The 23210-nt window shown below is 40.9% G+C and overlaps 1 protein-coding gene across 1 annotated transcript; it reads right to left on the minus strand.

The window, feature by feature from the left end:
* Positions 1–1801: 1801 nt before the first annotated feature.
* RAB32 (RAB32, member RAS oncogene family) lies at positions 1802–22727 on the minus strand. Its single transcript, XM_076333898.1, has 3 exons — positions 22281–22727; positions 5837–6114; positions 1802–3382 (listed from the first exon to the last, which is right to left on the minus strand). The coding sequence occupies exons 1-3, from the start codon at positions 22507–22509 to the stop codon at positions 3233–3235; spliced, it is 657 nt and encodes a 218-aa protein (XP_076190013.1). The 5' UTR covers positions 22510–22727; the 3' UTR covers positions 1802–3232.
* Positions 22728–23210: the final 483 nt, after the last annotated feature.

Genomic DNA, 23210 nt, shown 5'->3' on the forward strand with positions numbered 1-23210 from the left:
CTGTCTAAACTTCCACATATCTTTCCAAATCAAAGTTCTTGGATTAATTAGGACAGGGCTTCATGACTAGTTTAATTGACCTAAACATTTCTCCATAAACTAGTCTCATTCTCCTCTACCAGGGAGATGCCAGCCTTTTCTTATAGTTTTCACCTTCTGGCTGGATCAGATTTCCTGATCCACCCCACCAGTCTCAGAGTAACACTCCCTCCAAGGAACAAGAGTGAAAATGCAGTTTGTAGCATGAAAGAAGACTAGCCAGCTGTTAAAGCTTATTTCCCTCCCACCCCCAGAAAGGTAAAAGAAAAAAAAAAAAAAGACTCCATCATGCCGGTAGAAGTCAAATTGGTTTTTATACTACTAGACTTAGGAAATATCAGAGTCTGCTCTGTAATAAAATCTGCACCATCACTTTAAACCTTTAGGTTTTTATTTTTGTAGATGGTAGTTCCTGAACCTCACCCTGCCTCAGCTTCTCCAGTCAGTGACAACCTGTATCAAAACTGGTATACTCTACCACAGTTTGAGAGTCATGGCCATTCTACATTCATGTAGAGCTTTAGAAGAACACAAGCTACATACAGAATAAGAAGAGTGCTTAAACATAGCAGCAATAGCTCATCAAGCAGGAATTTAGACATTCTTGAAACTAATCTGCATAGGATTTCATTGTCACCAGGATGAGTGGACCCAGATGAGATTCATGCATTCAGGTAGAGTCCCAAAGCATCAGAGTTTGGCTTTCATTCTGCTGTTGAATCTGAAGACTAAAACCAAGAAAAAGCACAATAGGTATTGGGGGGAAAAAAGTCTACCTCCACTGGCAGTTTCCCCAGTAAAGTAGGTATTTAAGGAACTATCGTTTGAATGTAGACCAACCTTCTATGCCATACTAGACAGATTCAAGAACTTGCCTTTTTTTGCCCATTAGTGACAAACTTCATGCTACATCGCATAGACTCAGTAAACTTACAGTTGAAGCCAAGTGAACATGAAATTACACCTTGTTTGACTGGTCATCAAGACTTATGTTTTGATCTACTCAAGAAGCATCAAATAAACAGACTATGCACATGTTCTACTGGCTAGTTACTAGATTTGTGCAGCTATAATTAAAGTTTAGAAAAAGACAGTATGCTGGAGATTAAACAGCTTATTAAAAGTGAGTTTACAGTCTAAATGGAATTGTTCTGCAAGTGACTGAATGGGAACATTATGGTAGTTCCAGGTTAGCTAGAAAGGTTAATAACTCAAACAAGCCAGCAAGCAAGGAACATGGATGGGGTGCAGCTTCCTTTCTGAAGTGCTACAGGCTGTCAAAAAAAAAAATTAAAGTAGCAATCAAGCTTTAAGTATCCAATAAATCTGCACAAGCCTAATGGACACATTCTTTAGAGTGGTACATGGTTGGAGGATGAGAAACCATGGACATAAATTGACATTTGAGAGGTTCAGACTAGATAAACTCTCATGAGGACAGTCAGGCATTGAAACAACTTTCCCAGGGCCATACAGTCTCCATGAAAGCCTGAGCACCCTAGTATGACCTTGCTCGGAGAAGGATGTTGGCTTAGAAGACTTCGTAAGAACCCTTTCATCTGAATTATCTTATGAATCTAAGGTAGTTAAACCCAGTTTTAGCTAATGCCAAACCTTACTGTGGTAATTTAAAATAAGCCTTTAACATAGCAGCTACTAGAAGATAAACTTGTTTTCAAATGTCAATGAAAGCATTTGTGTATAGGGTAGGACACATGATGTGAAGATTCGTGTTCTCAAAAGCATACACCAACAACACAGATAAGATGCCCAAACATATTTATTTGTCTCTTAAAAAGTATGTTACTCTTTAGAAAAAAGACAGCCTAGGAAATCTAAATACAGATTAAAGTATATCCAATCTGGCACATACTTCATGCTGATGTTTAAGTAAACATCAGCACCATCAGACCAAGCAAGATAAGGCTTCTAAAGTCAGTAGTAATGAGGTACCAGAACAGAAGAAATCCTTAAAATAAAGAGGAGCTTCAAAGCCTTTCAGCCAAGCAGAGACGGAGTTCCAAAATGTATTAGAGAACCATGAAATCCCTCTAATCCTTTTGTTCTTCATTTGCTGCCAGAAATACATGAGTTATAACAAGGAAACATAAGCATCTCAGTATACAGAGTTACAGACTGGTAAGCCAGTTCACCAGCTCCAAGTAGTCAGAAGAGTGCAGCACTGTTCTAAAATTGAAAAAGTTAGAGCTTGGGGAGTTTTTTTTTTGATAGGCTAACAATAACCAGTCAAGCTATTTCCTTCAAGACCTCTCACCTCCCTCATGGTATTCAGAACTATCTCAAGATGGAAGGAAAAAGAAGCAAGTTCATTATCACAGGACAGTAAGATATTTACAAACTCTTGGTAAAGTTTTCAGTGTTAGTGCCTGAAAAAGTTACTGAATGTTTATTTCTGGATGTGCATATGGGTGAGGTTACTGTAACTATGTGCCAGCAGTACAACTATATTCATTAATGTGTTTCATATGTAAAGTATTAGCTGAAAATATTCTGCCTTCAATGGTTGGAGATGCATTTTTGTTAGCATCTCTATAACCATGCCTTTCCCCTGTTAAGTACAATCATTTACCCATCTTGTTCTTATTCGGTGGTAAGAGCCATCTACTTCACTCAGTCCTAGCGAACACACTAAGTAAGATACCTCCCCATCTGTCATTGGCCCCTTCAAGATTTCTGGGATATCTCGATCCAGGAGAACTAGAAATGAGACAGATCCTCATGGTGGGGGATAATAAATAGGGACAAGTGTGTGGGTGAGAAGTCAGGCTAAAGTGGGACATTACTGGTGACAAAGGAAAAGTTTACTGTAAAGGTGCAAGTGTCTATTCAGCTAAAACCGTAAGTGAGTCCTATTTGGAATGTAGCATATGTCCTAGAAGCAAACTAGACACTGAATGTTGTCTTTGTTCCTTTTTAGGAGTGTAAACACTACCTTATGTTCTCAAGTAAGACGACACTAATCAGACTTAGACGCAGCCACTCAAGCAAGTGGAATGATAACGCACAAGATATTCTTGTTTAGCATGAAACCAAGTATGCAAACACCCACAAGAATCACCTATTCAGATAATACCAGACACCCCATATGGATTGTCACAACGCAAGCACCATAGCAGCAGTTTAAGAACAGTCTTGCTGCTCATCCCATCACATTTACTGATGAGTGGTAGCATTAGCAGCACTGTGATTTACTCTCTGCTTTCAATGGGTCTAGGTCCAGTTTTGGTTTCCCCACATCATTCTCTTCATTAGGAAAGGTTTTGTAGTTGGCAAGGATGTTTTCCACCAAGAATCGAGCAGCTTCATCTATGTTGATGTTGTCCTAAAAACATTGAAAGCAAAAAAGTCAGTGATTTTTTTTAAGTAGTCACACATTCCTATTAGAAGCTGGCCAAACGCAAAAAACTCTTCTACAATCTCATCAGCATGACACAAACAGCTTAGATGCATTAGGTCATCGCTCATACACTTGCTTGTTGAAAAAAGTTACCAGAAAGGTTTGAGACAAAGTTATTCACCCATATTACAAATAGGATACTTCGACTCCAATCTAGTATGCAGTCGGGGGATAAATGTCACCTGCATTTGGAAGACTCACAAATGCTAAAGTGCATTTCTGCATCAGGAAAGATAATAGGCAATTACACTGTTCATAGTAGTGTTCTACCTTTTGGGGCCTTTTTCTGCTTCTGCTGCAGTTTGGATGCACTTACTTATGTAAAAGGACCTTTTCTATCAGTGTCAAAACCTCAGCTAAATCAGGGTACCTCATCTAGCCACTCTACATTTTCTTGTGCATGCTTTGAAAAGTACCTTAACATACACTCTAAAAGGTGTGTATGCAGGATAACCTGATGAAATACAGCTCTAGGTATCTTAGTTACTGAGGGGCCAAGCTGGCCAATGCCAAGGGGCCTTTGGCCACAGCTTTGAGCTGGCTGGGCCACCTGTTAGCTCACCACAGGGCTGCCACATTTGGAATCACTGGTCTTTGGTTCCAAAGGAAATACCACCCCAGTGCACTCTTCTGTCTCCGTAACTGCAGATCTAAACTCTACATGAGCAAGGTTAGATCATGACAGTTGACCCATCACTACTGCACTTCACAAGCTTGTGGGTGTCAGCCACAGACCGCTTCTGGCAGCTTGCAGGTAGGCACTTTTCCCTGCCCAAAGTGGAGGAGGATTCTCCTCATTTTAGTGTAAGGATGTTCATAAGGTATTTCTATGAATATTTATACTCTCTGCAGTTCTTTTGCCTTTAATATTCTCCCTAATCCACAGGGAGTGGGACCTATATTACTGATGACTAGACTGAAGATTCAAGTATCAGTTCCAGCAGAAAGGCAAAAGCAGATTATCAGGATATTTAAGTGGGCAGGACTTAAAATCATAAACTGATTTGGTATGCTTAGAAAACAAGAAAGCTGCCCTGAATTTTTGCTAAGCTATTTTTAGGACTCTGAAGAGGTAGTTAACAGGTCAATTCGTAACTGAACTAGGACCAATATTGTCTGGACTTTTCTCTGCACCAAGAACCTTGTTTTACATTGTCGTGTCTTAAACACCACCCAAAACGCAAGCTGTCACTACACTTCCACATTAGGTTTTGCTCCAATGTTACTTGCATTTATTTTTAACCAATGTTGAAGTTTATGTATAGCAGTGTTATGGACAGGTGAAGCTTCAGGGAAGACATAACCCAAACCAGAATCTTGGTATTCTTTGAGTACGAAGAGCCTTAAAATATCAGTTTTTAGTAACATATAGGTGGGTTTGGGAATTATTTGTTCAAATGCAAACAAATTACTAGCTAATTTAACCAATTCCTGTCACTGTGTACCCTTCTTCCTTAAAGTGATCAGGAGAAGGCTTGTTACCTTATTTCTTATCATATTCATCCTACAGACTTTTATTTCCTTTAAGAGTTGTCTACACATCACTTTGTGCCAGTTCATCAGCAACAGTTAAAGGAGGTTGGCAAGCCAAGGGAAAAGAGGGACTTTGAGGTTTAGCTTACCATATAAAGGAGTTATTAATCAGACCAGTAATTTGGTCTGTCAGCCACATTGTCTTCATCTAGAAGAATCTTCCATTTTAAGGATAAATTGGGTTTTAAGGAACTGTTGGATTCCACTTTCAACTAAGTTACTGCAAGTTTATCTGTGTATTGACCAAGTCTGTAGACTAAAACTGTACAGTATATGAAGTTCCTCAAAGTTATCTGTTTTAATAAAGTAGCTATCTCTCTTAGCTTAAGTTAATACACAGAGCAATTTGTTTTTCTCCAGTTCAGTCTTGACACTGCCTGATAAAATAGGAAAGTGCTTTAGTGACATTAGCATCTGGGTGGGTAGTAACAAGTCAGCAAACAGCTTATTCATTTCTGGAGTCTTACTACTTCCTACATGCAACAGCGAAGACAGAAGCTGCAATTTAAAAACCTGCACCTAAAGATTACTTTTATCTTTTGGATAGTTTGATCAGTGTTTAGTAGTAATAACATCTGAAGAATGACACTGATCCTGACACGTGCAAGGAAAAAAAAAGCTTAAACTCAGTTAATCCAGTTTTCCAGTTAGTTTTAAGGTTCTCTGAATTTCAAATGCAGTTCTAATCTAAATTAAATATGCTGCAAGTCTTCCAACTTTTGCTGAACATTGGAGACTTGACTGTCGCTTCCTATACTTGATGATTTTCTTTCCCACATGACTATATTCATCCGTTCTTATGCCAATACTTAGAAAAGTTAAAATATGTTTCCTCTTTATGCTCACCTTGGCAGAGGTTTCAAACCATCCAACAAAGCCACCTTCTCTGCAGAACTGGTCCATTTGAGAAGGATTCTGGCTGCCATCTTTCTTCTGGTCACACTTGTTGGCAAGAAGAACAGCAGGGATAGGGCTGCCATTAGGAAGTAGTACTTTACTGTCCAAATCATGCTTCCATTTTGAAACAGCCTCAAAAGTGGAGCCTCTTGTGACATCGAAGACCACAAAAGCACCAACTGCCTCTTTGTAGTATACTCTGGTCATATTTCCAAAGCGTTCCTGGCCTGAAAGAGAAGACAGTGAGAGAGTATATTTATATTTAAGCATGAACTGTAGTCAGTGTAAGTGGGCTTCTGTACCAGGTTAGTACAGAGGAATTTGGCATTTAGGTCTAGTCATATAGTTCATACAATGGATAGAAGAAGCAATATTGTAACAGCCATTATATGTATCATACAAGTCAGATCCTAAAAGCAGTTTGCAATCCCAAATACCACATTGATTTTTTTTTTTAAACTTATTTGTTGAGTAGCGTTCTTTGAGAAGTAATGCCTAACAACACTACCAGCACAGCTATACATAAATTCTTTCCTCAGAAAAGCTTCTGAAAGATTTAGATATAAACCTAATCACTTCAGCTAGAGACTTAAGCACACCCAGAGACTTTCTGAAGGGTGAGCAACAAGGGTTTCTACAAGCTCCGAGGCTAACAGCCTTAAAAGCATCTTCTGAAGAAGTCACCTATATTAGATTTTTTTTCTTAGGGACAAGCTCAAAAGGAGCTAGTTTAACAGTTCTAGCTAAACTTGTTATCTTTGACTTCATCTTTTAAGTCTGAGACCTTCTCTGGAATAATTTCCAACTGTAGGAGTTCTACAGCAATCCCAGGATTTGATACAAGATGACTAGAATAGTTAAAGTACAATTATTCACAAAAAAAAAATCAAGAAAACCAATGGTCAGTGAGTATAGTCAACTAAAGCTTTTTCTTATTAAGTACAACTATTGCAGTCAGTCTACATTTCAAGTATAGAGTGCCAGTTCAGTTATTCTTCTGTTTGGAAGGTCAGACCATCATGCTGTGTTTGTACTGGAGTAGACATAGCAGTGTCAAGTGCAAGCATGTTGCTTGGGAAGTTCAGGCAACTAAAATAGCTTTCTGCTTTGTTCAGAAATCTTCACTGGGAGAAGTAATCCCTGTACTTTATAATTCAGTTTTACAGTGTATCATCACTTCAACTTTTAGCATTTAGTGCATATGCAGTTTTAGAACAGATAGAGAAAGTAAGAATTTTAATTGGAACATAGTTATCCTCTTTTTATAAACATTCAAATCTGCCTTTGATTAGCAAGGACAAACAGTTAGAAGAACTGGGTATTATCATCTTCTCAGAAAGAGCTGGAAATTCACTAGGTGAAGGAACTTGACAAGGGATCCTGTTCAGCAGCATGTTCTTCTAGCTCAGTGGCCTCATTTTAATGTCAGTACTTCAGTGTACTGATTAGCTCATTCCCGATAGACATTTTCAGAAGAGGTTGACTAAGCAGCTGATAGAATTGCCGAAAAGCAGCAGCAGCTACAGTGAAGTTCCAGAGAACTATAAAGGTCTATGAAGAGGACTTTACTTCTGGCTGTTCAACTTTAAAGTATGATGCTGCATAAAACAGCATCACTAGCCAGCATATTCTGAGGAGTGGAAATTACACGATTTCTTCACTACCAGCTCATTATCCCCTGTTTGAGACCAGGGAGCATGGAAGAGGAAAGCTCTTTCCTCCATATTCAAAGCTCAAGTTTTAAAGCAGCATTTATGCTGTGGACTCTAAGGCCAGCAAGCTGGGCACCAACCTGCATCTCTGACTATGTCACTGGAAAAGGCACATTGCTGACAAGTCTAACAATGCACACATAACTTGTATACAAGTAACTCATTGTCTCCCTAGGCCTTTCCAGGCTGGATTCTTATGCCTAAAAGGTGATTTTGGTATAGCCTTACCACAAATTGTTGTGCCATGTGCCCACTGTTTTCATTAATCAAATACCAGTAGGAAAGAGTTTGGCCAGAAGGCTTTACTACTTCTGCAGAGCAAGTGTGCCACATCTAAAGAAGCTTTACCTTTAGATTGTGGGGATTTTGTTTCTTTTAAATGGAGCTGCACAGGGTCCAATTTAGTTATATTAAGCCAGTCACCGCATATGGCGCCACACGAGCTATGAGGAGCTCCTTCTCAGCTTCCCCATTTGTTTAGCTGTCAGTCTCACCATTGATTCCTGTTATACGGGAACACTTCCAACTGTGCTAAAGCCCTGAGTCTTGTGTCCAATTCAGGCAGTATATCCCTTCACACCATAGGACAGGCCCACAAAACAAACAGTGTAATCTCAAGGTCTACAGTGCTCTGTACCAACCTCAGTCTTCTACAGAAAGATTTCTTCAGGTTTGGCCCCGAAATAGTCTAGAAATGGACACCACTTGCTGTTATTTACATGAGACTGCACATGAATCTGAAGCAGTGAGGGAACAGTCCCATTAGTCCTTCCTATTCAGTTGGAGATCTGTGGGGATTTCAGTCTTTTTTTAATTAAGGCTATAAGTTTTTCCAAAAACTTGATGGACGTTTACATAAGAAAGTTAAGTTGTATTTATTAGTTGCAGAAAGGGGTGCTAGACTGTTACCAGCAAGGAATAGAGACAGCATAATCACTACATATGAAAACTAAGTTATTTGGAAAATGTGGAAAAAGGTTATCGGGCAGTTATTTCTCAGATAGCTGTGCATGCTGTAGGTAAACATGGTTGTAATCAGTTACCACAGTAAAAGACATTACCATTGACTGAATCGCTTCCTGTCTACTGCTCTCCCATCCAAAAAAGCTCTAAAGATAAACAGTTAAGCAAGAAGGCCATACTAGCCTCCTGTGGCCATAACTCTTGCTGAAGCCTGCACAACACAGTGGGTCTAATGTGTAGGAGAGAGATTGAAGCAGTACAGGGTCACATATAGCTTCCAAAGAAAAGAAACAAAGTTACAAAGTATATATCATAACCAAACTTTAAGAGTCCTAAACACCACCAAACGTTTCTTCTTAAAGAAATAACAGGGGGCCTAGCCTGGGCCAGAGAGTCTGGTCATCACTCACATAAGTTTGTCAATTCCATTTCCAAGAGAATTCCCCATCATCTTGCCATGGTCAGTCTTCCCCACACATCTGGCCCAATGCCTTTATACACAATGAGCTGGAGAGCTGCACTGACTGGTAATCAACCAAGACTCCCTGCCAGTTGCTTCCTTGACATCAGTGACTTCTCATGCCCCAGTATCCCCCAGACTACATGAAGCTTTATCATGGCAGCCCCTTCCCCTGTTGGTAAAAGCCAGATATGCTATACCAGAAAGGCAATGACAGTCTTGTGGCAGAGCAGCAGACTAGCTGAATCCCCTCATGGGGTCCTGATCAGGAGAGAGGCCACTGCAAGTAGGGTTGTGCTAACTGGCAGATTCAGGAGCTCTGGAATAATGCAGAAGCCAAGGTTAGCTTTGTACAGTAGCTTTTCTCATTGTGTGAGAAGACAGCAGTTCTGGTAGGAACGTAAGCCTGTGCTTAACTGTGCTTTGCACTCTATAGCAGTCACTTAGAAAGCATGGGCTTCAGCTGTCCAGAACAATCATTTAAGTATTATTTCTAGCTGGCTTTATCAATAGAAGTCAAAATTTTTGCTCTTATAGTATGAGTTTTAGATTTGGAATTACATATTCTTCTGTAATTTAAAATTGGGTGAAAGTAGACAATTGTTGTGCATATCAGCATAAAAGCCTCTATCTTTACTTATTAGATTTAAGCTTTACATTAGGAGGATTTGATACCCCTTACCCCTAAAATACACACACAAGCTCAACACCACTGTAGTACTACAGATGAATGCCTTTTAATAGGTCAAATACACTCCAGTATGAGTGCTGCCCTTTTCTGAAGTAGCCCAAATTCCAAAACAGGTTTGTTTTTGGTTTTTTTTGTTTTTTTGGTTTTTTTACAGAGCTGCTTTCACCTCTAGAATTCACATCCACTAACAATAGATCTGACCTGCATACTAGCTTATGACTGCTCTTCCATCCTGTCTGGAGGTCTAATGAGGATGGATGTATTCTTTTTATTCCATAGAAAGACGACAGAAGCAATAATACATGGCCGGCTTAAGAGGTAAGAGTTTTGTTGTGGTAAAAGGTACATGGCATGAGGCAGGAAGAGAATTCAGTATAAACTGAGTAGACTTTCTTTACAATCCTGTTATTACTGACAATGCACATGCTTTAGGCTGAGCTTCTTGTAGGGGATGCAGAGCATTCTAGACAGCCTTTTGAAAATTTAACAGGACTTTCAGGCAAAGCTTTTGTAAGTGCTTTTCTGCTTACAAAAACACTCATACAGAAAAAGCAAACTGTAGAACACACCACTCCTCCAAAGTTTGGAGTGTGAACATCATTCTCTATTTTGGTTATTAAATCTAAATTGACTCAATTTTTGCCATGCTCAGTTCAGCCAGGGATTTGTCATTCCCTTTCCTATGTGCAGCAGAATTTTTGCTGTAGTCATTTCACCATGTATGAGAATAGTGTTGAGCCATACCAAGAGTGGATCATACCTCCAGAGGGGAAGAAGGCTAAAATTGATCAGATGAAACTAGACTTAAAATCTCCAGCGTGTATAATCATGGAAGGAAGACGACAGGAAAATTACTTGCTTACTACAGCAGTACAGAAAGGACAGAGGATTAATCATTCTGGTAGTTCTAGTGCCTTGACCTGATGGTACCACAAAGTTATCCTTCCTCTGTGCCTTAGGGGTTCAGGTATAGATGAGGAGCTAAGCTACAGGGCAGTCATGGGGATCAGAGTTTTTGTTTGGGGGTATAGAAGTGGCTGCATGCAATGCAAAGTTCTGCATTCTCCAACCACAAAGTTTTCACATCTAAATGACTCAGCACGTATTGTCACCATATTTTCCAGTAATTGCAACAACATTAAGTGAAATACTTGCATAGTGTCATGCATCAGGAACTAATACAGTTCCCTACAGCAGCACCACAGGAATTAAGTTTAGTTTAAAACTGTATCAGAGCTTGGAAGCTATTATTGCTTTCCAGTTTACAATGCAACAGGAGTAAACCATAAGTTAAAATCAACATGAAAAAGTTATAGCCAGGTCTGACATTAGAAGCTTTACCTTTGTCCTTTACTTCACTGCAAAAGATAAGTTATCATCATAAGATTCAGACACTGCCAACCTCGCCTTGAAGTACATTTTAAAGAGTTTCTACAGCAATCTTTTCCAGTGTAAGGAATAAACAAGAGAGTCCTGTTTATCACATCAGTGTGACTTATTGTGGCAGTTCTTGCTTTTATTTAGCAGGAGTTACTCTACACTCCTACCATTATTTTTGCTCTTAACTCCTCCTGTGTGATGGGAATTGAGGCTAGAAAAAGCAAGTTAAATGTACAAATGACTGCTGGATATGCACGATATAGAGTTTGTCAGGGTTCTCCCAGACTACTTACCATACCTAGAAGTCTTAATATGTAGTTTATGGGAACTAACAGAAACCTACTTGAGGAGAATAAAATTAAGCTTCCCCAGCTATACTTTTTTGCTGTGAAGGTAAATTCTGGTTTATCTCTGTCAATACCAATAGTATAGCACAAGTTCCCCTACCTTGTAAAAATCTACGCTTATTCTATACTGAAGCCACACAACTCAGAAGCCAGAGTTTGTTAGTTGCATTTAAACCCTTAACGTCTCATCAGGAATACTGATGGACAACTGGACAAAGTCTAAATTCTTTCAGATGAGACTAGCAGTTCTGACATCCTCCAAAAATTGTGCCATTAATGAGGAAGAGAAAGATGACCAAGAGTTATAAAAGCCTGACAGCTAGAAGAATGATAGAACAAATAGTTTCTTTTGTTGAAGTAATGTTAGTTTAAGTTATCTTTGACAGGCTAATCAGCTTAATGGGTGTCCAGAGCTCAAAATTTGATTTTAACACATTTGGTAGTTCCACATCAAATCTTAAACTAGAGATGCATAGTTTAGACTAAAGTCATGCAAAAGCAAATGCACAACAGCAGAAGAGTTTTGTTTCAAGGTCGTTTGCTGCTAACTAGAAGACCACTGCAACGAAGTTTTGCAGTTTTTCCCTGGACCCAATAATCCAGAGTTGTCAAGTCAGATAAATAGCAAAAAGTTCTCAGTTTATTAATAAAGCCAAGCAGCTCTTGCTAACATTGTCCTTCAGAATGCTGAAACTCGGTGTTCAGTTAGTTTAAAAGGCAGTTTAAGTTCAACAGAAAGAAGGAATATACCACACAGGATAAGTCTAATCTAGAAAACCAAGCCAAAAAAACTATCCAGCAATACTCCAGTAGTGAAGAAAATGATCAAGAGACCTAGTGATCAAATTAAGAGAGTTCAAAAAATGCATAGAAGTAGCATCCTGCTAGTGTTTCAGTTATTCTGCTTTTCTATCAACAGGTACTGTACACTGTGAACTCGGGCATCACAGGATGCTTATTAAACTATAGTGAATGGTTGTAATAATCAGTTTTAGTCTGGGAATACTTGAACATTCTCCTTCCATCGTGAGGAGGGTTCTCAGATCAACTATTTACCATGACCACTAATAGTCAATGTTAGTCATACCAAAATTCAAGGAGAGTCATTAGAGACAGCCAGACTAACTCTAATTTGACTGCCAACATCATGGCTCTTAGGTCCTTGCTATCAACTACTCTGACCTTATTAGCCACACAGTGTGCAAGCACAGTGCCACTATTTAGACTTCAGTGCCAAACTCTACAAATTAGTTGTTTCAGACAATTTCCTGGACCATGAGACATTGTGCTTTTATTCATGTAGACAGGAAAAATCCCAATTCAACAGTAAGTGAAATCCCCTCTTTCCAGTCTTCTTTCTGCCAAGGGAAGGCCTAACCTAATGAGCACTCTTCCCTGCTCCAGTTGTGCTGCTTTACAAAAGATTTTTCTCCAACTCTCTGGATTTCTAGGATCAGGCTTTCACATACTAATATCAGGGAATATCTGAGCTCCTTATTTACAATTCCATCTCTCAGCAAATTTCATGTCATTCAGTGTGGTAGATTTAAGCTAAAGCACCATCCAAAATGGCTGGGCATGCAGCCCAATCCTCTCACTGAGTTAGAATCACTGTCCCTTTCAAAACTCACCTAAGTCCTTTAGGAGCCACAGGCAAGAACAGACTACACTTTGGATGCCTGTTGGTCCTACAGCTGGATGTTTGGCTCAATACAGTAAATATCAGAATTGCCCTGAGGATGCATCTCCCAGTTCTCCAGACATCTAATGTATATCTTAGCCCTAGCTGGGTCAGGTGTGAGCTGACTGAGGCTCCTTTTTAGCCAGGTATATCAATATGCTACTGGCAAGCTACCACTGCTGACAGCATTCCCCCCTCTCCCCAAACCAGCACAGCTTGTCCCAGAACTGTCTTACCCAATTAGATTGAATCCGTTATTCAGCAAGAAGTAGGTTAACCAAACCACTATCAATATTACAGGACATGCTCAAGTATGTCTACCTGCTTTTTCACATGGGTAGCAGCCGTAGATTGAGAGTAGACAGACTCTGAGACAGTCAGTACTAGATGTCTCTCCACTCCTCATTCTTACCCATTTAAGCTAATAGTGTGAAGTTGCCAAGTGTTTAAACCACAGAGGTGTTGAACTATACTAGCAGCTCTAGCAGATATTAGAAACCTGTAAGAGTTAAAAAAGGCATGTCTAGCTTGACTTTTACTTTCCACCATTGTGGAAATAATATTTGGTATTTGTGGTTCTGGTGACAAACACCAAGAGGTTAAAAAGCAAGAACTACAGGAATATTGTATCTTCCTGTATTAGACAGTACTAGAAATAGTTTCACTGACTGCAGCTCTTACAGTTTAACAGATAAAAGCAGCCTCAGATGATTTTAAGTGAATTGCTGGTGTCCTTTCTTATTAAGGATAGTGTGGGAAAGTTGACTGACCACTGGATGGACCTCTTCCTAACAGTAACTGTCCCAAACCCTTCAGAAGAACAGTCTTCGGGGGAAAGGTAACCAGCCAGTTAATCCCTGTTTAACTGACTCCCACTTTACCTTAAGAGATGACCTTTGGCACTCTGGTTATGTCTATAGACATATTAGACAGTGGCAGGGTGCAGCTGAAGCAGTTCTGCTGAGTGAGACTGACGGAGACCTGACATCCACAGCATACTATATACAGTATGTACAAGAGACTTACTCTGTAGTCATTGAAAAGTCACTGAAGAGTATCAGTTCAGGTGCAGCAGTATTTTGATTGTTTAGATCATAACACAAAGTGTCTTCACATGTTCTTAGAAGTCACTATTTCATTCTGAAATGGTAGGAAGTAGGTTGCTCTAAAGTTTCATTGCACAACAAAGCCAATTTCTAAACTAATAATTTGTTAGCTACCTGAATTTTCAACATCAGTGAGTAGTCTTTCCATTCACTGTTTGCTATCATCATACTTTATTCTAAAGCAGGACAGTCCTGTTCACTACCAGTGAAACCGCAAGAGCACTGACGTGCAAGTGCTCAGAAGTTAGACACCCGATTTCCACCAGGAACGCTGACCACATCTATCATCTAATAGATGGGAAGAGTACACCATTCTCTTTCACAAAGGTAGAAAGCCTTCCTCAAACAATTGCACAGCTCTCACAGGGAATTTTACAGCAAGACTGATAAACTCTTCATTGCTGCCTGTAGCCTTGGGCTAATTAACGATTTAAGATTGTCCAAACTGACTTTAACAGCTTACTATCTTGCAATACCCTGCCCTTACAGTTCAACTAGCTTTGCCCAGCTTCAAATGTATTATATGTAGAAGGTATGACAGTCATGTTTGTATAAGAAATTTTCACCTGTTTTGCTTGCATCTTTGATAGACAGCAAATTAACAAGAGAGGAAGTCCCTGACTAAGCACTAGATTTCCATCCCCAGAAAAGTAGAGTTCAACCAAGCTAAGTGATTTCTAATTAGCTGTCAAATGGAGCATGTATGGAAAAACTCTCCTTGCATTAGTATTCAGAAAAAGTTGACATAGTCCAATTAGTGCCAGCAACAGCATGAATTGGTATTTCCTACCTTGCTTTAACTAGACTTAAACAAGTCATCTGCCAGAGTTAAGCCATGTTCATGCCTGACACCCTTTAATCCATCTCCTTTGGCACACTGTCATGCAGCCAGAGCTGTACTGTTTACTTAACAGTGATGCTGCATGACACTACAGCAGTTCACAGCACACAGGAGAACAATTCTAAAGTCTCAAGAACAACTTTATCACAAGACTGAAAAAATGTTAATCTCTAAAATGGTCAATGTGTCATGGCACATTGTGTGTGATTGGAATTTTGTATCAAATAGCTGCCACTTCGCTCTACCCAGCACTCTAGCCTGGGAGCATTTAAAGAACAAGTTCCCGTAAGCTGTTTGCAGTGACACTCAGAGGCTGCTTTTTAATCTATTATTTGAAAAGCTGCTAAAATCCATACAATAAGGAATACTGGTTTTCATTTGCTGCTAATCTAGAAGCCACTGCTACTGAAAGTTTGCTACACTTTCTCTAGACAGAGTTAAGATATTTATTTCTAAATAAGCTCTATAAACCCCTGAAATCCCATCATTTTTCAAAGCATTATCTTACCACCCCATCTACCTTTGTTCTGTGTCTCCATAGCCAGAGGAGAACTTCAAACATCTAACGTTCTACCACAGGTAGCTTGAGAAGCATGCTGTGCTTTGTAGTCACTGCTTGCTGCTGGTCATGCTAGCTTTAACACTTGCAAAAATTTCACAAGAGTTATTCCTATGCTTTCATATGAAGATATAAATAGAAATTCCCTTACTGCAAATCACTTCCTTCTGACATGGCATATTACACTTCAGAACTTCTGAAGTGAGTATTTGGAGGGAACAGTTTACAAAAGACTGCAAAGGCAAGGCAAGGCAATGGTTATCACTGGAGTTCAAGGAATGTATTTCCAACAGCTGTGAGACCAAATCCCAGTGGCCTTGCTCACTACTGAAAGGAAGAAACTTATTCTGTACAGCATGTTGGAGCCTTTTTTGAAACCAGGCAGCTAAGTTTTTCCTGCATTTCAGAAGACAGGTATCAGTTTAGAACAACCCCTTTACGGCACTTGCTAACTCAAATTGTGCTTGTGTACATGCACTTTGGTGACACCCTGTCCTGGTGTGCATATAAAGAAAACCAAACTAGTAAGAAGCAAAGTGGAGATGTAAATAAGGTGAAGACACCAAGACTCTGAAGCTGGAATACTGATGCAAGGAGAGTTGACAAACGTTGATTTACGTTCATGTAAACTCCATACATTAAAGTGAAAAGATATATATTTAATATTGTCTACACCAGTTTGTCTCTGAAGGGTAATGCACTTGACTTGTCCAACCAGCTTAATTTCCGATTACTTGAGTCAGTATTACGTGAAGGGCAAGAATTTAGCCAATACTTGCCACAAAAAAGCTTGTGATCAATGTAAGTTAATGATTTCTGCAAAGATTTCTAGTTTGTTTCATAAGTTGACCCAAAAGTTAGTTATGTTGTGTGATACATACGATTTTTCCTCCTGTCTGCTGTATTGCACATAAGAACTTAGGTATCGTTTCCCTTGAAGGTAGCTTCCCCCCTGCCTATTTGCTGGATACCCATCCATCCTTTATTCTCTGTATCAGAGTGCTAGGGAATTATTCTTATTGTGATCTTGTAGAAAGCATAAAGCTTCTGAGCAACTGCTATATATGATATGAACCTTATCTACTTGAAAATAAGGCTGAAGCTCCATCTATTCCATAGTGAGTAGAAGCTCAAGCACTAAGTGCATTTCCATTGTTGACAGAAGTTAGGAGTACCTGCAAGATCAATACAGCAAACTTTCTTTTAAGCATGTACGGGATCAGGTGGTCTTCCAAGATCACATCTTTAACCCCATTTTTTGTAGGACACCTAGAAAAGCCTATGGAGAAATTCTAAGCTTTTTTCCAAGACACTCAAAGAACATCTGTCTCAATTCTACCATTTAACTGAAAATTAACTGAACAGTCCTGTCTTGCATAATCAAAATTACCATACTAAACTGCCTTACAACACCAACTTCAAGACAGTAACATTTCCCATATGCTTATGGAATTCCATCAGCACACAGGCTTTAAGAAGTTTAGTTCAAGATAACATATACAGTACTTTGAGTTGGTATATAATATAGTACTGAGCAAAAGAACCTTCACCAATATGAATGATTCAGTACCCCACTGGTAAGAGAAGGAAACTGCTTCATCAGCAAGACCAATAACCATACCTTGCTTGATAGCATTTCATAAAAAATGACTTAAATAGAAGAATTCAAAAAAAAAAAAAAAAGAAAGCATGCTGACATCCAGAGTCCGTATTCAGAGATGTCTGAAGGCTGGAGATGCACCAAAAAAAAGTTTAACATGTTCAGCACTTATTTGGATACTTAGCTGTAGAGCTCCAAGATTCAGCTGAGAATGACTTGCTGTAAGCTCATAACTAACTCAGCTGTTCTAGAAGAGTCACAAGAAAGGACACCCACACAAGATTTCCCACAGAAGGGTGGTTTGTAGAAGGAAACCTATAATACACCTTCAGTTCTGTTTCTTGCCTCTGCTGCTTCTAAGGCAGTGGTTCAAAACCCTTCAACATGAGCAGGCCTTCTACTTTCCCCTCCTCAAACTTTATCTGCTAGCCTTGCATGTTTCCAGCCAGCATCATCCTTAAATAATTTTTCTCATATGAGATTTATACTTAAATGTGTGCAAGCAGGAAGCATTCCTAAACCACTCAGAGGTCTTTCAAATCTTTTTCATCAGTCTGGACTTAATCACATAAAAGATTCTCCAACCCTGACTGGGGGTTTTCTGACCTGCCTCAGCTGTTACCAGAATGATAGCACTCCCATCTCCACATGAAGGCAGCTGCTGCTGGAACCTCCATCACCATATAAACTAGGAAATAACCTCAGATCACTTACCAGTTTTTGAAAAAGCTCTGAGCTCCAAGTTCCACATCCATTTCTGATGCAGTTATTTATGCACACATTTTTCACTCTTCCTTCCTCATCATACTCATTAGGTATCTTTATAACAGTGAGGAAAAAAAACACAGTTGGGGGCAGGTTATGCCTAGATTCTCTTGCCTCCACTCTATGCTCACTTGTGTAGAGCATGTTTAGAATACCGAAGTACAATCATTCCTCTTCTGTTTGGCCAATTTCATAGCCATGCTCTTCCAGTTACAGCAGTACTTCAGTTTTAATAAACACTTTTACAAAGAAATTCTAATAAAGTCCTGAAAGAAGGGTGCTATTACACCAAAGTTAATGCAGAATTGCTCAAAGCTTTAAAAACAAATTTGTCTACCAGTTGTCATTAGTGACATTCTTCAGGAAAAGCCAAGCTCAAGTGGTCATCTGTGACTTTTACCACCCCTGCCCTCCAGAGGTTTGCATGTTCGTACAGGCTAGTATGACTGACAGTGATAGCCAACATGATCATAAAGCAGCAGCTAACACTACTCAGTTGCTGGTCTTTTTAGATCAGATCAAAAGTTTTTACGATACAGAAAGTCTTCAAGTGTTCTTTCAATGACAGTTGTCCAGTTTCATCAATATGCTATATTCACCTCCCATACTATGTTGTGGTCAGTGCAGTATACTCACTGAAACAGCATGCTTGTTAAGTAGGAATCTCTAGTATATTGAAATAGACTTTAAAGCACTTCCCTATCATTAAGACTCCTTTGTTTTGTATCTCTTTACCACAATGACTCATTCCTATCTCCTATTTATTTTGCCAATTATATATGTCCTTTGATCAAGGGGGTTAACCTGGTTCTAACACTTTCAGAATTTATCCAGGAAGAGAGTTTTGTCATAACTCTGTATGTCAAGATAAAAAAAAACAAGAGTAATGCCTACGGACAGCTAAGGTTTAGAAGTTCTGCTCCTATATGAACATGCATGTAATCTGTTCAGCTTCTTCCAGAATACTTCATGCTGCAACCAAAATAATTTGACAGTGACTGATCAGTCTTACTCCCAAGCTTTTTCATCTCCGTTATTCAAGAAACTACAACTTGTGTCTAAAAACTAAAATGACCGAGTATTTCTGGAATATACAAGTCCTGGCACAACAGTACCCTTCTTCCCCCTTCACTATTTCACACCCCCTCCCCTTTGATCCTGCCCCAGGAACTTGCATTACTTTGTACCTTCCAACAGGAAGGCTATTTTCACCAGGAAAATAGCATAGGCCATGTAACACTGTCATGCTCTATCCGATAGTTATCTAATCACTAAAAAACTCAGCTAGCACAAGAAATTGAAGTCACTCAGGAACCTGCTGCGTGGCAAAATACAGCACAACATTCATCAGTTTCACTACAGTCACACCAGAAACCAGCACAGTATCTGCATTATAATCTTAGCTGATGACTGAACTACATGGTTAGTTCTTATCACTTATTTAGGTACGGAACCTTAGATTGCACCACCCAGCTGTTTGAGGAAAGCTTTTTATGATGAACTGTTAAGTACAAGTTTTGATCTAGTGAAAAAATAACATGCCTTACTATGCTTAAGGGTTAGACTTTAATTCAGAAGCTTTCTTAAACACATCAAAAACAATGCAGAATGCCAGCACCATACTGCTTGCAGGGAAGTCACATGTAACATTACTTACCGTAAGATTTAGATCTCTTGAAGAGATCTAAAGCTGTTTTGTCTGCACACACCAGCAGACAAAATTATCTACATGAGCTGTTGAAAGCCAGAAGACAGTTGGGCTGATGAGTTAAAAGGGAATGACTATCACATGCTCAGATGCTTTATTAAAGTGTGTAACAAAGTACTTTAGGGAATATGCGCTATGACTATAGGGAAGCCATCTTCAACCTGGTTCTCCGGCTAATTTCTATATAAACCTTTTAACATCCTCAGGCATTTAGAAATATTCATGAGTATAGATGTAGAAAGCTGTAGAACACATTCCCGGGTCAAGGACTTCAGCAGTTTTAAGACCATGAAACAACCCTTATGGATACTAAAATCCCTTTTATTTTTAATGATTAACACTTAACTGAGATGTCAAGTTCTACAGGAGTCTGAACTGTTACTCTCACACTGGCTAAGCACAGCCCAATCAAATATCACTAAGACTAAGATTACTTCTCTTCTTGGTCTTGTTTTTCAATGGGGGAAGGACCCCCAGCCCCTTGGAAACAAAAAATAGCCTGAACTACCAGATTAGACGTGAGTTTGGAGTGCAAATTGCAAAACAGTTGTCTTTTCCTTTCTCATTTTTGCTAGGGAAAGACTAGTCAGGAGTTTCATACAAAACTATGTACCACATTGTAATATAGGAAGATTTTTGCCCGTTTAGTTTAGGGGGGCATCATTTGCAATAGGTCTGGAAGTGTTATGAATAGTATATAGACATTTCAGTGACAAGAAAAATTTTATTCTTCAATCTATCAGCAATATTAGCACAAGGCTCCAGGGATTTATCAGCAGCTCTTAACTCAGTCTTCACCTGGCAGCGTCCAAGATACACTAAGGGCAATAATCAAGAGTGAAAAATACTGTCTTCTAGATCTTGAAATTAATGCATGGGTGTATTGACAGGACTCCCCATAACGTAAATAGGCTCTATCCAAACTTTGTTACAAGTTACAGCTAAGTTTCTGCCTAGCCTGTTGAAACAGATTGCTTTGGCAAAGCACAGAGCCTACCCCAGTCTCAGAAACCAAGGGCTGAGGAGAAGTTAAACACAAGCATGGCAGCCTGCCAAACCCCAGGATCCTGATAGTCTCCATCTTTAACCTTTGGAACCCCAGACTTGCTAAAATACATCCAGAGTGCTGTACCAGCTTGCACCAATACTGCCAATTGATTTAAAGAAAGTTAAAACTGATCTGTAAAAGGAACACATCAGAAAAGAAAGCTTGCCAACATTTTACTTGCTCTCCAGAACAGCAATTAGAAAATATTTTAGTTTGTCCCACAGGCCAGCAGCAGAAAGATCTATGGCATGTTTCAGCATATGGCAGTAAGAAGCAGGCTTTTTAGTTTGAGGAATCATATTTGAAGTGTTTTAAGATAACCTTTAGAGCAGAAAGGCCAGAAGCTGACGTACAGCTGGTCAGTCACAGGGTTACAGCAGCCACATGTTACGCTTCCTCTTTTCTGAGCTTCCACTTGATAAAGCGTGGAGTTCACGGAAACAGTAACTGCTAGTTGTTATCCTAGTATCTTCCAGTAGTGTAAGTTTAAACACAAGCATTTAAAATAAAGTCTACTTTTCCATATCCAAAGAGATATTCTGAATGTGGTGGAGGGGGATGAAGAGAGCTGCAGGTTAATGCTGGGGCTGCACACAAAACTAGAAATGTAATACCAACTTGAAATGATTAAGGAGTTGAGGGGACAGACTTCTTACAAGATCACAGCAAAACAGTTTGCTCTGTAGCATCTAACACCGCAGTATAAGCAAAGCTAACCATGATAGGTATACAGTTGGAGACTAAGACAGAGGTGTTAAAGAACAGTTTTGAACTATATATAGGAAAGGAATGATGTATACTTCGGACAAGTAAACAGCGCTTTTCTGCTTCCATGTGCTCAATGTACCTTTTTGATACACAAACCCATGATTTGAATGTAGAACTAAGCATAACACAAGTCTCATTCCCTCACTCCACTTTGCAGGGACACAAGTTATTTTTAAATTAAGTAGGTGACTCCAAACATGCAAAGTTTGAGCATACTTCCTTTGAGAACAATTTTAGCTATTTGAGATACCTTTAACCCATAAAGTGTGCTTACTAAACATAACCTACTTGGAAGAGATATTTATTTCCTCTAGAAGTGTTACGGAGCCCTAACCATGAATGAATTTAAGCAGCAGTCATAACCTAGGCCACAAGTGCCTGGGCAAGCGGGTCAGGAGAAGCAGTACGAGCAGGAACCCTCTGGGAGCCCTGGAGCCAGCAAGCAGAGCAAAGCAGCTTTCTGAGGACTGCTGTAAAACCCTGGGCCAAGCCAAGAGCCCCACAACATCAGCTAACAGGAGCACACACAGCCTATAAAAAGTCAAAAACTTCACTCCCACATGGAGACCTCCCTCTACTTATGACTCAAACGCAGACAAGAGGAGTTGCAGGTAATAGGGGGAAAGAGAAAAACAAGACAGACTTCACCGTCAAAATACACTTTCCTCCGCAGAGGCCGGGCTCCGGGACCCCAGGCAGCCGGGTTCACAGGCCTCTGTCCCCTCGGGGCTCACCCTGCAGAGACGCCCGCCCCCGGCCCTTACCTGCTATATCCCAGAGCTGCAGCCGCACCAGGGTCTTGCTGTCCCAGTTGATGACTTTGAGCGCGAAATCCACCCCGATGGTGGCCCGGTAGTGCTGGGAGAAGAGCTGGTGCACGTATCGCTTGATAATGCTGGTTTTACCCACGCCTAGCTCCCCGATCACCAGCACCTTGAAGAGATGCTCCCGGCACTCCGGCACGCCGGAGCCCGCTCCTTCCCCGCCGGCCATCCTCGTCTCTCCCGCGGAGCGGAGCGCAGCGCTGCGGGACGCCGCGGGGAGGCCGGGCTGCCGGAGCCGCGGCTCTCCCGCCTCTAAACTTTCTCAGCCGGCAACTATTCTTCTAACTTTCCCCGGCCGGCTCCCGGCTGGGCCGGCCCACGCCGGGCGGGGAGGCGAGCGGAGGAAGACGGAGCGGGATGGAGGGAGGGAGCGGGAGAGGGAGGGAGGGAAACCCCGCAACCACCTGACTGCAGTCACAGGACGCGGAAACTCCGCGGCCTTATAAAAGCCCGAGGGAGGGCGGCGGGGAGGGGCAGGGGGAGGGACCCGACCCCTCCCCGCCGCTCCGGGATACCGGGGGCGTGGGGGGGGGGGCGGTGTGGCGGGATGGGGTCCCTGCGTTCCCCCCCTAGCTGCCTCGGCTCTTCGCCCGGCCGGCGTGGGCTGTCCGTGGGGCAGCCGGCGGCGGCGGGAGGCCGGCGCTCCGCCCCGCTCGCCCCGGGCGCTCCCCGGGGCACGGCCGTGCCCCGGGGAGCGCCCGGGGCGAGCGGGGCGGAGCGCCGGCCGTAGCGGGAGCTGAGCGTCAAAAGGGGGCTCACGCCGGGGAAGTTTCAGCTCCCTGCCGGTGGCTTCCTCTCGCCGGCCCCCTTTTACCGGTGGCGGCAGCAAAGTCTTCTCCCCGTAAAATCTCGGGAGTGCCCCTTTTCTAA

This window comes from Aptenodytes patagonicus, chromosome 3 (assembly GCF_965638725.1).
Source record: "Aptenodytes patagonicus chromosome 3, bAptPat1.pri.cur, whole genome shotgun sequence".
Lineage (NCBI taxonomy): Eukaryota > Metazoa > Chordata > Aves > Sphenisciformes > Spheniscidae > Aptenodytes > Aptenodytes patagonicus.

Bases quoted from the DNA above. Each gene is read 5' to 3' on its own strand.
- RAB32 (XM_076333898.1), bottom strand. From the start codon at position 22,509: ATGGCCGGCGGGGAAGGAGCGGGCTCCGGCGTGCCGGAGTGCCGGGAG. The intron at 6,115-22,280 runs GTAAGGGCCGGG...CTTCTCTTTCAG, and splicing joins GCAGCTCTGGGATATAGCAG to GCCAGGAACGCTTTGGAAAT. The intron at 3,383-5,836 runs GTGAGCATAAAG...CAATGTTTTTAG, and splicing joins GGTTTGAAACCTCTGCCAAG to GACAACATCAACATAGATGA.